At 36.3% G+C, this 13,978-nt stretch overlaps 1 protein-coding gene across 1 annotated transcript in view; it reads left to right on the top strand.

Annotated features, from left to right (window-relative positions):
• Positions 1-13,308, top strand: part of DYRK1A (dual specificity tyrosine phosphorylation regulated kinase 1A) — an 87,819-nt gene extending 74,511 nt beyond the window's left edge. The window contains exons 5-12 of the mRNA XM_013299199.3: positions 93-281; positions 1,025-1,172; positions 4,549-4,835; positions 7,203-7,349; positions 7,717-7,857; positions 8,150-8,456; positions 8,784-8,908; positions 9,966-13,308. Coding sequence (XP_013154653.1) covers positions 93-281; positions 1,025-1,172; positions 4,549-4,835; positions 7,203-7,349; positions 7,717-7,857; positions 8,150-8,456; positions 8,784-8,908; positions 9,966-10,589 — 1,968 coding nt within the window. The 3' untranslated portion in view covers positions 10,590-13,308. The remainder of the gene's footprint in view (positions 1-92; positions 282-1,024; positions 1,173-4,548; positions 4,836-7,202; positions 7,350-7,716; positions 7,858-8,149; positions 8,457-8,783; positions 8,909-9,965) is intronic.
• Positions 13,309-13,978: the final 670 nt, after the last annotated feature.

The following is a 13,978-nucleotide window of genomic DNA, read 5'->3' as shown; positions in this document are numbered from 1 at the left end:
ATTAGATACGATGATTATAAAAAGTTGATTCTATTCCATATTGAACTGTTGTTCTAAAAAGCACTCTGAAGCGGTGTACCTTTCATGTTTAGGTTTACTATGCAAAAAAAAAACGGCGGCATCAGCAGGGCCAAGGAGATGATTCCAGTCATAAAAAGGAGAGAAAAGTTTACAATGATGGCTATGATGATGACAACTATGACTATATTGTAAAAAATGGGGAGAAGTGGATGGATCGTTATGAAATTGACTCTTTAATAGGCAAAGGCTCCTTTGGACAGGTAATGTGTGAGCAACCCGTATTTCATGTGAATCATGCATTTCATTTGGAGTGGTATTCCTGTTTCATTTTGAAATCAAACTTTTTCTTTAATCCTATTATACTGAGTGCCTGCTCTAGGCACTGGTATTTTGTGCTGTTTCTTGTTACTACAGATTAAATTTGAATATACTTAAGTATGTAGACCTGGTGAAGCATTTTGCAATGAGAAAATCCTCAGCCTTTTGCTATCAGTTCACATTCTTAGCTGTTTGGCTTGGTTTTTTAAATTAAGACAAGTTTAGTGCTAGGTATTACCTATTACAAATGTTACTTAGTAACATTTTTGACTGTTCATAGCTCTTCATAGACTGTTCTAGCCAACTCTTGAGAAAAAGGCTGGAAGGAGGATGGAGGGAAGGAGGATTTCCTTTGTTGTTATTGTTATTTTTTCTCAGATTTTGCCAGTCTTTTTACAGTATTGTCTTTGGTGATTTGATAATTGCATTTGGATATAGTGCTTGCCTTAGTGAAGCCTCAGTTGGAGCCTCAGTTCTATTTTGTGACTTCACTGCAATAAACATCACATGATCAATTGTGGCTTTATTGTAGTATCAAGTGAGAGAAGAAATTTGAGAAAAGAAATTTAACAAAAGTTCAAAAAATGTTATGTGTGAATTCAGAAAGTGAAGAAAGTTTAGAAAGTTGAGTTTAGCTGTATTTTGAAAACCTGAGAGATTTTACTGATGTATTTGACTTTTTCAGGTTGTAAAGGCTTATGATCGAGTGGAACAGGAGTGGGTGGCTATCAAAATAATAAAAAACAAGAAGGCTTTCTTAAACCAAGCCCAGATTGAAGTGCGACTGCTCGAGCTTATGAACAAACATGACACTGAGATGAAGTACTATATAGGTATTTTAATAGTTACTCTGTTTTTACTTAATCCAGTTGTGAATATTTTAGATCTTGCTATATAATGTAGGATAATTCTGGTGCTAAAGAAATTAATAATACAACTTTTATTAGTATTATTTAGTGCAAATTTTTCAATTTGCTTTGCAACTGGACCAGATCCAGAAGAATAATGTATAAAATCATTTGGGATAACAGACTTAACTACTTAGTAGCATTGAGATCTTTTGTAGAATTTTCTTTTTCCAGTTAATTATATGGACACCTGAAGAAGTTGCCACGGACAGCCTTTTCCACAGAAGCTGTGGTCTGTAGTAGTTAACATCTCTTTCACTACTTTGAATACATCGTAAATTATCTCAGAACCATCATGGATAAAAGCAGGCATATGTGATGTAAACCAGCATCATACAGTAGTTTTATGGCTAGCTTAACCATTATGTTTTGATCATGTATGTTTAGAAAGCTCAAAATTTTGTTTAACAAAACTAAGATAAGATTTGTGTAAATGTTAAGACTTGCCCGTTTGTAGCTGTGAAAATATTTTAAAGCTTATAATTTTGATGGTTCCTGTAGGTTGGAATGCTATTCCGGTGACTTATTATTATAGTGCTACTTGAACTTTATAATAATGATGAAATTAAGTCAACTTGTGTGAAAAGTTTATTAGATCCTGTGAGTCCTCTGGAGTGGAGAGCTGGGAAAAAAGATGATGGAAGGAAACAACAGCATGTTGTAAAGAGAGATGGGAAAGTATGAAAAAGAGTGATTAAGGAAAATAAGACTGGTTTTAAGCATCCTTTAGTTTGTAGAATTGGATATACTAACAGCTGTGCTTTTCTGATTTGCATGTATATATTGGATTACTAATTTTTCTTTTTGTAGTTTAGAAAAAACCCCTTAGAAATAATGTTAATATACTTTGGTATTAAATTATCTGATGAGTATTCAGTTACACTTCAGTTTGTTTTATAGAAAATGATATTATCTTCAGAATACATTTTATGTATTCAGTGTAAAAGTTTTAAAGGTATTTTTAAGTTAAATTTATTAATAATGTGTTTACTAAACTTGACAGCATACTAAGTCAGAAAGATGTTTCAGGAACATTAAAGACGTGACCAGTTTCAGATTAATAGGTAGCAAATGAAGACACTACAGGCTTCATCAAATAAGCTCTTGAACTTTAAATCTTCCAAGAATCTGTCTGTAACATCAGGTAAAATGAAATGGTCCAAAACATCATGTAATCTCCCTCTGTGATTTAAGGCAGGGTGACTATATAGAAAGCAGTGCTGAAACAAAGAAGGGAAAAAAAAAAGTTCTGATAATTTTCAACAGTGGAGAAATAATATATACTGCCTTTGCTTAGGAAGGTGAATTCATGCTTGTTTTAGGCTTGTTTCAAGCTCTTTTCCAAATCTATTAGGGTCTATTTGAATAGGTCTCCTTTTATTTAACACTATTAAATGAACATGACAGCATCAGTAAAGATCAAAAATCCCAAACATAACATTTTGAATGAATACCTTGTACTGCATGCTGTGCAAAAACTGAACATAGAAAACTGATATCTCTAGACACTTCACTGGAATTTATAAGTATAGGAACAGTTGCTTTGGAACATACTTTTGCAACAAGACTTAATTGAAGCATTCAGTATATTAATGTAAAAAATAAATTGTCTGTAGGGCATGAGGACAGTTCACCCTCACATAGGCTTTCAGATATGTGATGCTGCTGAATAAGTCATTGCAGGTATTGCAATATACTATGTACTGTAAAATGTAGACTTCAGGAAAAACATGGTTAAATATGCTGTAGCCTGATTTTTAAGGACATAATGCTTAACTGCTTACACTTCTGTCAGATCTCCTGTACTATCTTCAGACCTTGTAACTGGTCTCATTCAGTCCTAACACAAGTGTAACGATGCATAAAGGTCTTCTAGTTTTGTGAAATTGGTGGCAGAGTGGAGGAGAAATGTTCAAATACGATGTCTTCACTGGAGGAAAGATGTGGCAAGTTCAGCTCTTACCCAAACTATTTGAGCTGTGTGGCAGCTGCAAGTGGTACTGTCTGGTCAGTAGCATGTTGGAAGTTACAAATCAGTTGGAGTAAGTGGTGATTCTTGCCAGGTTGGCAGGTCCAGCAGGCTTAGGTGGTGTGGGGAGGAATTGGAATCGAGTATAGGAAGACCACAAGGACATGAAAAGGTTCTGGTGCTTTCATGATGGGAGGATAGTGGAAATATGGCAAGGATGAGAAAATATGAAAGGTCTAGACAATAGTATATTGCAGGAACTGACATCAGGGTGGAAGCAAACGGTATTATTACGGGTAAGTTGTAAGGGACACATAAAGAACTGCCTTAGGATAATGGAAGGGAAAAAAAAATCCATAGGACACCAAGTAATGACCTCAACTGAAAGTCTGAATTCTTACTGTGCTAATAATACGACAGAAATGGGAGTGTGTTGTTTTTTATCTGAGGGCTGAAGTATTTTCCCTATTTCAATTTTCTTTTACTTGTGGCAACCAACCTGAGTGACTGACAGACCAGTAAATCTGTCTTGCCTCTAAACAGATGAATCAGATGAATTTTTCACCTATTTCATGAGAAAATTTGATTGGATTTGGACTAGATGGGTTGTTTTCATAAATTGAGATTATGCCTGATTGAAGTGAATATAATGCCTTTGGGATATTGATCCATTTTATTAATTGAAGTAATCAATTGAAGTCATGGCTTATAAATTGCAGTAATGTCTGAGTATATTTTAGATGAATCTGATGGTCAGATATATTCGCTGTAAATGTAATGGAAATTCCTGGTAAATAGTTGAGTCTAAAGTGGAGGATCTGCTATACTGTTAAGAATGCTGCTGTATGCGCATTTCTTTCCAATCTGCTTGGACATGAATACAGTTTTAGCTTTAAGAGTGTAAAGAAATGAACTCTCCTCTGAAACAGATTAAAAGCGTTGTGACAAAGGTTTTTACACACAGTTTGTGCTTCTTGTCTTTTGCTGATATTTTTATTTACACACAATTGAGTTTGCCTTGGCTAATAGGGGAGTGATAGCTTATATTGAAAAAATATTCCTTCTGCTTGTAAATGGGTTGGTTAATGTAGCTATACTGAGGTGCACTGAGGACACTTGAGATGTGTAAAGTGCCCCCCTGGACCCTATGTGTAGCAGGGATATTCTGTAAATTATCATTTATCCAGGGGGCAGGGGGGGTTGGGGGGGGGGGGAGTAATGCTGTATTATCTTACACGTCGGCTTTATACATATTGATTAAAATATTTAAGCGTTAGCATTTATTACTTACCACACAAGATATGTGTTAATTATTTTTTCCCCTTTCTAAAGTGCATTTGAAGCGCCACTTCATGTTTCGAAACCACCTCTGCTTAGTCTTTGAAATGCTGTCCTACAATCTGTATGATCTGTTGCGGAACACCAACTTTAGAGGTGTCTCATTGAACCTGACACGAAAATTTGCACAGCAGATGTGCACTGCACTGCTTTTTCTGGCAACTCCTGAACTGAGTATCATTCACTGTGACCTAAAACCTGAGAATATCCTGCTCTGTAACCCCAAACGAAGCGCTATCAAGATTGTTGATTTTGGCAGTTCGTGTCAACTTGGGCAGAGGGTGAGTATTAGTAAAAATTCTGTTGATGCTACTGTTGGATACCTATTAAAAATTAGTGGTTTTAAAGTCATAATACCTAGATGGCTCATTTAAACTTTATTGATGATGACTTAACTTTTATGTAATGTGCCAGAGATCAACAGTCTGTAGGAGCTTTAAATATGAATTTTTAGTGCCATAGTAAATAAACTTTATCATAGTGATAAACTTTACATCTTTCTTTTCTCCTTGGTTATGTTTTTATGCTATATTAATGAAGAATGCATCAGGACTTGATTGTAGAAGTCTGCAGTGCTATTAAATAAAATACTTGTTTTATTATTTTCTTACTCCATATGTATTACTCCTTCCACTTTAGCGTGTCCTCTATTTAGTATGCCTTGGAGATAAGATATTCAAGGGTTGAGACAGTGTAGTAGCTGGCTTTTAAAGATACTGGTTATAAATAACCCATTTTTATAAACACTTTAGCAACTGTGGAAAAACAAATTGAGTTTAGTGGTGATATTACTATGAATAAAGATGCATATGCGCGAAGCATTTCTGGGACAAAGGGCCAAATTGCTTTCTGTTGACAGTTCTTCAGGTTAGGGTAGATCTGTACTGTTCAGTAGTGGTCCAGGATTTTTTATTTGTGTTCTGTTGTTCATATACTTGGAAGATGAGTGCATTTTTTATTTGAGCTTTTAGAGTCTGTTGAGCGTAGTCTGTCTGGCTTAGCCAATTAGCTCTGCATTTGCTTTAAAAAATACTGAAATATATACAATATTAAGATGATAAATAATTCTGCTGGAATATCGAAGCCTGTTTTCTTCAGGGAGAGCTTTGATTTGTACCAACAGTTTGCTCAGTGAAAAGTTTATCAGGATGTCCTGTTCAGCTTGCACCTTATAGTCCTAGTACAAATAGACTCTTTCCTGGTTGTAAGAATAATGTTTGGCTGAGCCAGTGACCACTTCTGTTCAGGGTACCTTTGCTTTAGTTGTTTGCACTGGAAAAAAATTGTTAGCTAGAGAGATAGGGAAGACCTGTATAGATAGAAGTTAACTTTAGTTTGTTTGAAAAAGGATTTTGAGCCTTCCCAGGCCTGTTCTGTACCTTTGCCAGTTTTACCCATGAACTTGTAAACAATCTCTTTTTGCTTTGAGAAAGCTGGATGTTAAAAATCTAAACAAATCAACAAAAAACATTCCCCAAAATATGCAACATTTGAAAAAAGAAATGAAGTTTCAGCGGTGTGACTAGTAATGCTGCAGATGGGATCATTATATGAGAAGAGTTAAGAAACTTAATGGACTGTCTGCCTTTAACGGAAGTCCCCCAGTTCTGTCTTGAGGAGTTGGGACTGGCCAGTAGCAGCACCCTGTCACTTTTTCTGATAGTAAGTTTGGGAAGAGCAGATCAGAATATTGAATATGGTATTGAAAACAGCGATGAGACATATATTTAGATTAATAATAAGACTTTTTGCTATAAATCAGGAGCTTTTCGCCCAGGGTAGATGAGGACACCATGAGGTGAAAGGAGACCTGGTATGTTTAGGTGAATAATAAGATAATTTTGAGATGTTAAGAAGCACAAATACAAAACCCTAGTGTAATTACTCATTAGACTTAACTTAAAAAGCAGTAAGGAAGTATCGGTATGTTTGTGGAGAGCACTGGATAAGATTGTATGTTACTTAGAATATAAAGTACAGTTTTGTTTTGTGTATTTTATTGTTAAGGGTTTTGGAGTTCAGGTTCTTTTCTGTTAAAGGTTTTGGTGGAGCTTTTTTGTTTGTTTTTTGAGATTTTTTTGATATGCCTATGTTTAAGCCAGTCTCCAGGTTTAAAATCAAGATTCCTGTCTTGTGAAATGAGCAGGATAGATGGGGGTGGAAGGAGGTTGCTTTTTCACATGTGTTGTTTTCTTGTTCCTGGAATCAACTGATAATTTCATCTCATTTAATCACATCATAATTGTGGCTTTTGATCTTTTACTGTTGGTTTTGTCTGAAATGTTATGTGATTCTGATGTGGCATGTGGAATAGTTTTTCTTAGGATGATACCAGACTAAAATTGTGTTGCATGATTACCTGTAATTGCATGAGATTACACTCATCAGCCTGGAAGTGTAGAATATTGACATCATGCATGAATGAGTTCACTTTTTTTTTTTTTTTTTGAGAGAGAGTATGAATGGTAGCATTTTCTTAAGCATTTATATATTTTTATTAATGTAATGTATAGATACTTTTTAATATCACTGATACCTTGGCTTTTCCGACACCAAAAACCTATTTCATGGTAGTTCTGTTTTGTAATACAGAATCATTATAGTGCTCTTCAGATGCTGTGTATTACCTTTAGATACTTTTATTTCAGATATACCAATATATCCAGAGTCGTTTTTATCGATCACCAGAGGTGCTACTGGGAATGCCTTATGATCTTGCAATTGATATGTGGTCCCTTGGGTGTATTTTAGTTGAGATGCACACTGGAGAGCCTCTTTTTAGCGGGGCAAATGAGGTATGCAGCTATACTATGGTACAAGTAATCTGATGTTTTGTTTTGTCTTGTTCATTCTCATCATGACTTTCATCTGTTTAATGCATAAATTAGTGAAGTCTAGTAATTCTAAAATGAGTAAACGTCAAAGACAGCAATGTCTTTTTTCAGAACTGTAAATTGCCTGTTAGTAATGTTCTGTTTCTGGGTCCTCCCTCTTACTACTTGTTCACTGATTTGTTTTGTACATAACTGGATTTTTCTTAAACTCATAACTTATTTAGAACTTGTATGGGTAGTTAACAATTGCTTCCCATGTGACTAGAATGTCACTGTGTCACACTGTTCAGTTACTGTGCTCTTCACAAATATTCTTTGTTTGGAACAGGTGGATCAAATGAATAAAATAGTGGAAGTTTTGGGGATACCACCTACCCACATCCTTGACCAAGCACCAAAAGCAAGAAAGTTCTTTGAGAAGTTGCCAGATGGCACTTGGAACTTGAAGAAGACCAAAGATGGAAAAAGGGTAGGTTACATAATGAGCATGATAACATGGGCAGTTTCTTTTAAAAAAAAAAATAAACAATGGTAAGATGTTACTTACTGCTAAGATTCTACTACATCTTGCCTTACTGAAAATGTAGCTTTATTGTTGTTTGTTATTGTTCCATGTGGTGAGGTTGATTAAATAACACTTTCTGTAATGTTGAATAGTTTCTTTCTTTTATGTGACTGACTTCCTTTTATGGCACACTTAAACTGCATATCCAGGGCTTATTATATAACTTGATTTCAAGCAATTTCTGACTTCCCAACAGGAATACAAACCACCCGGAACTCGGAAACTTCACAATATACTAGGAGTTGAAACAGGAGGACCAGGTGGACGTCGTGCTGGGGAATCGGGTCATACTGTAGCTGACTACTTGAAGTTCAAAGACCTCATCTTAAGGATGCTTGATTATGACCCTAAGACACGAATTCAACCTTATTATGCCCTACAGCATAGTTTCTTTAAGAAAACAGCAGACGAAGGTACAAACACAAGTAACAGTGTGTCTACGAGTCCTGCCATGGAGCAGTCACAATCTTCAGGAACCACCTCTAGTACGTCTTCAAGCTCAGGTAAGTTTTTCTGATTAACAGATAACAAAGCTGTATTTCCTAATCGCATCAAAGGTGTCTTTCCCAGATAAATGTTCTCTCTCTTTTAAAAAAGTTGTTGTTGTTAAAAAACAAATGTCAGTCATCCTCATCAAAACAATTATTTTAATCAGCTGGAACAGGTAACTGCTCCAATAGAATATAAAAAGTGGATGCGTAAAAATGTGATTATGATGGGTCTTGTATTTTTACTGTGAAGCAATTTACATATCTTCATACTGTCATTGTTTTACCACTTAATGTAAATTTTGGGATTCTTTAGTTATTGTGGATGTTATGATTTTATAGGTGGGTCTTCTGGAACAAGCAACAGTGGAAGGGCGCGGTCAGACCCCACACACCAGCATCGACATAGTGGTGGACACTTCACTGCTGCTGTTCAAGCTATGGACTGTGAAACACACAGCCCGCAGGTATGCTTAAGTAGAGCTTTTGTCTGATTTAGATGAATTTTCTGAGAATATTAAATCCCTAAAACTAATTAATACTTCCAATTCAAGATTGAAGTGGTTTAGACATGGAACTAGCCATCAGATTTGGTTTATTTTTCTACCCCCAGGTCTTGTATAGTCCTTTGTACATTAGGTCAGTTGCTTAGGCAGAAGTACTGGCAGGTAGCTGTAAGTTACCATAGATTCTACAGAGGTGAAGGTTTTGTCTTAGTGGCAATAAGCCAGGTGGAGCTGTTAGTGCTTCTTCATCTTACACAGGGTGTAGGGGTACACAGAACTATGCATCTTCCAACCCAGTGAGGAACTGGCTTGTATTTCAGCGGACTCCTGCAGGAGTTCTTACTTCCATTTTGTGGTGTTCAGGTACTTCACCAACATTATCATTGATGAATTAGTGTTTATTCAATACTTACTCTTGGAAAGAAGCAACAGCAGTAGTTCAGTAATGTTTTTATTTTAGTACAGAACAAATAAAAATACAAATTCTCCCAAGCAGACAATTTAGTTTATGCAACAAATTGGTGTGTAGCTAGATCTTGATGTTTTAGTAATCTTTAATCAGGTGTTTACTTCCAGAGGTGTGGGTTAGTACTCCTCTAAGGCTGTTAACACTGTTCAAGATATGAACTTCGAGGTATTAATTTAGCTTAGTATGCATATTGTATCCAGAGGCCCGAGTCGGAGATCAGGGCCTTATTGTTCTAGGTGGTATACAAATATTACATTGTGCATTACTGCTATTGCATAAAGCTGTTTCTATAATTTTGACAGTAAGGTCTCATATTGGACTGACTTGTTTGAAAAAAGCATCCGGAATGTGAACTCATTTTTCTTAAGGTTACATTATTAGAAATGCTTCTTAATGACATGCCTACATTTCTAGAATAATTTTGCAACTGCAAGTTTGGTTAACTTTTTTAAAACTTAGCATAAACATTAATAACTTAATCCCTCTCATATATTGCAAATGGACAGACTGGAGTAAGTGTTTCCATTTTTATTTTGCTTATTAACACAGGTTCGACAACAGTTTCCTCCTCCAATTGGTTGGACAGCCACTGAAGCTCCTACACAGGTCACTGTTGAAAATCATCCAGTTCAAGAAACCACCTTCCATGTAACCCCTCAACAACAGAATGCATTACATCATCATCACGGAAATAGCTCTCACCACCACCACCATCACCACCACCACCACCACCATCATGGACAGCAAGCCTTGGGTAGCCGGACCAGGCCGAGAGTCTACAATTCTCCAACAAACAGCTCCTCCACCCAGGATTCTATGGAGGTGGGCCACAGTCACCACTCCATGACATCCCTGTCTTCCTCAACTACTTCTTCCTCTACATCTTCCTCCTCTACTGGTAACCAAGGCAATCAGGCCTATCAGAACCGCCCAGTGGCTGCTAATACCTTGGACTTTGGACAAAATGGAGCTATGGACATGAATTTAACAGTCTACTCTAATCCGCGCCAAGAAACTGGCATAGCTGGACATCCAACATACCAGTTTTCTGCTAATACAGGTCCTGCTCATTACATGACTGAAGGACACCTTGCAATGAGGCAAGGAATTGATAGAGAAGAGTCTCCCATGACAGGAGTTTGTGTTCAGCAAAGTCCTGTGGCTAGCTCGTGACTAAACTGAAATTAACTTTGTTTCTTGTGTGTTTTTATAGAAGTGGTGTTTTTCCAAAAACAAAGTGCAAAGCTGCTTGAATCAGAAGGAGATAAACTCACTGAACCGCTACAGGAGGGCAAAGCTGACTATTTTTTTAAACTTGAAAAGATTGCAAAGGGACAATGAAGTTTTTTTTGTTGGTTTTTTTTTGGGGGGGGCGGGGGTTGGTTGGTTTCTTTTTCTAAGAGGCATGTCTTGGACCCACCTTAACAGATAGCTTAGTGGTGTTCACCTTTTGCTTCCCTCATCTTAACTTGCCACAATCTAGTCATAGTTTGGTTTTTTGGGGAGGGTTTTTTGTTTTTTTTTGTCTCATTCAGCAGGGGTTATTGTTCAAATGTTAGTTGTAGTTGCAAACTAGTTTCTTTTAAAAGGCATTGCACATGATTTATAAAAAGGCCCTTTGAAGTTTTTGGGTGGGAGGGGAGTGAGTAATATATATATATTTTTTTTTTTTTTTAGTTCCCCAAACAAACATGGGCACAGAAATGCAGTACTGTAAGAAAGAGGGACCTTCAGATTACACAAATATATATTCTTCAGCTGTAAAAAGGGACGGTTGTAATGGAGTTTGTAAGGCACATTAAGCATGCTAAGTGGCGGTGATCAGAACTCTCCTTTTCTGAATCTACTGAGGATCAAAGCAGCAATTGTAATGGGATTCTGTGGGTCTCATATTTTGCAGACCACAGTCAGTTAGTATTGAAATATGACTGGTTTCATAACTGAGGTGCACTGAGAAGCAATCAACGGGTCGGTCCTGGCCAGTCCTGGGGAGGTCTAAGTGGTGGTCTTTGGGATAACCTTTGGCCTTATGGATTTGGACTCTTAAGTTAGAAGAGCCTACCATTTCAGATGCAATCACTTTTGGACATGCTTTTGCAGACAGTCCTTAATGCTGAAAACACAGAGAATGGGTAATTCAAGAGGCCTTTCTTTTAAAATAGACTTTTGTGACCCACTTATTGTAAGGTATTGCAAGGTCACTTTGCGTGTGTCATAAAGTTGACTTCCTTATTGGTTGAAGGTCACAGGAGTAGTGGTTTGCGTTTGATGGAAATAGCTACAACTGTGTCCCTTCCTGCTTTTTTCTTTTTTCTTTTGCTTTTTCTCGGCACGTGGTTTCTCCACCATTACTTCTGCACAAAGACGTCTTCTGTTCATCCTGAACATTTATAAAAAATGCAGAATTTTATGTGACTGCTTTTTTGCCTCACAATTATGCTGTGAATTTTACAAAAATTTATTTTCTTTTTTGATAATTTATTGTACCAAAGCTGTTTTTATAGCACATAGATGTCTGTAACCAATAATGTAGCAGTTCTGCACTTTGACACAAGGTGTAACTAGACCATTTTTAAATGTCAGTTGAAAATTACGGCTGTACTATTGCTTAAACAAAACTGGAACTGTTGTTGAATTCATAGCCAATACATTACAGCAATCTGTGTACTGAACATAATAGATTGACATCTACTTTGAGACTATAACATCTGTTGCATTATAAATGTGTTCAGGCTTCTGAAGGTAAAAGGGACACTAGATCCAGAAGCTATGAAACCAGCAGTTGATTCTTGTATTCCTTATTAACGTAATTGTAAACTTGAAGGCAAGACCTTGATTGCATGAACAGGTCCAAAATAATAGTCTGAGTAAAGCAAAACACTCACGTGAGACCTGAGGTTAGCAGGCTGTATTTAACAGGTGCCTAATTTTTGGGTAATGCTGCCTTAATATAACACAGTCAGCTTGGCAGTTGCAAAATTTAGGGGCCCATTCAGAGACTTATTTTATGAAAAGTAAAAGCTCCGTGAAGAACATTCGAAAGGATCAGGGTAATTCATTGATTGCCCATCCCAGATTAACATTGTTTGCCCATTATGTATTACAGAAGCAGTGATCTACCTCTGCCAGTAAGCCCTTTTAAAAGCCAATTTAGCAGAAAATTCAGAGTTCATACTGGTCTATTCCATGTGGCTAAGTCATTTTTTCAGACTAAAAGGTGGAATTTTTTTATACTTACAGTGGCAACGCAGCAGCTGACTACCATGTAAATGGGATTGACTATTTGGGATTACCATTTTTTTGTAAATCATGGTATTTTTTTTAAATCAAGCAATCCATATTTCTTTTGTATTGACACGTCAACCCTGTGGATGAAAGTGTTTTTTTTTTTTTTTCTGTTTTCTTTTTGGTTTTATTTTTAAACTCAGTAATTCAGAGGAGTTTACAGGATTTGGAAGGCTGTCACCTTAGAAACAGGATGCTGAGTTTAGCAATATAAAAAGGAATGCAGTACTTACTGCTGTCTAGGAATATAAGGGTAATATGAAATCTGGGTAACTTTTGTGTGCGCAGGTTGCCACACCTTAGCAAGCACCAAAAAATAAAGCAGTTTAAAAAAAAACTACATAAAGAAGAAATCATAAAATCCAGTGCTTCTGCATACTGTGTTATGTTACAGTCCAGTTTTGTGTGCTTTACTACACAGTTTGGTTACAGGACTTCTGTGCATTGTAAACATAAACAGCATGGAAAAGGTTAAATACCTGTGTTCAGATTGTAAGATCTAGTCCGGACTTGCTGTGTATATTGTAACGTTAAATGAAAAGACAAGCCCTTTGTATTATAGTCATGCAGTCTTATGTATGATAAACAGTTGAATAATTTGTCCTCAGACTCTTTACTGTGCTTTTTAAAAAAAAGAGTAATTTAAGAAAAAATGTAAACATAGTAAATCTTCCTATGCAATTAACCTACTCCAAGCCATGGTATGGTAGGTATAATTATACTATAATATGTAAATATCAGATACATTGAAACAGACTTACAAATATGAAAGTAAAAGTTGGAGGCATAACAGATAATTTTGAGTTTTTAATTGAAACAGCAAGGTATACAAATCAATGATGTATGAACACAGCTCTGCTTGATTCTGATGGACTGTACTTGTAGTTTGAGTTCTTTATATTATCACCTGTTAGTTTGAATGTTCTTATATGCACTGCAGCTTTCTACCTATTACAGACTAGCTGATTTTAAGGCCAGAGGTGACCATGATAATGACATAATCTGTCTGGCATGCCATTATCCCTAGAATTCAATCTAGTTACTTCTGCATCATGAAGTCCATATCTTTTGGGTGCAGTAGAACATACTTTTGGAAAAGATAACTGATTTTTCATATAGGTTCTTCAAGTGTGAGGATTTTTCTGTGTCTCTTGAGTGATTCAGCTAGTTTATTTTCCATACTCTAAGTCCTCCTTCAGTTTTAGGACTGTTTAGTTACAGCTGCTGACCATCAGATAGCTAGCTGTCTATTAGAATAACAAGTAACTACTCTAGTT

This window comes from Falco peregrinus, chromosome 4, assembly GCF_023634155.1.
Source record: "Falco peregrinus isolate bFalPer1 chromosome 4, bFalPer1.pri, whole genome shotgun sequence".
Taxonomy (NCBI): Eukaryota; Metazoa; Chordata; class Aves; order Falconiformes; family Falconidae; genus Falco; species Falco peregrinus.
Note: the sequence above shows the minus strand (reverse complement) of the source record. Positions and strands in the feature narration are given on the sequence as shown.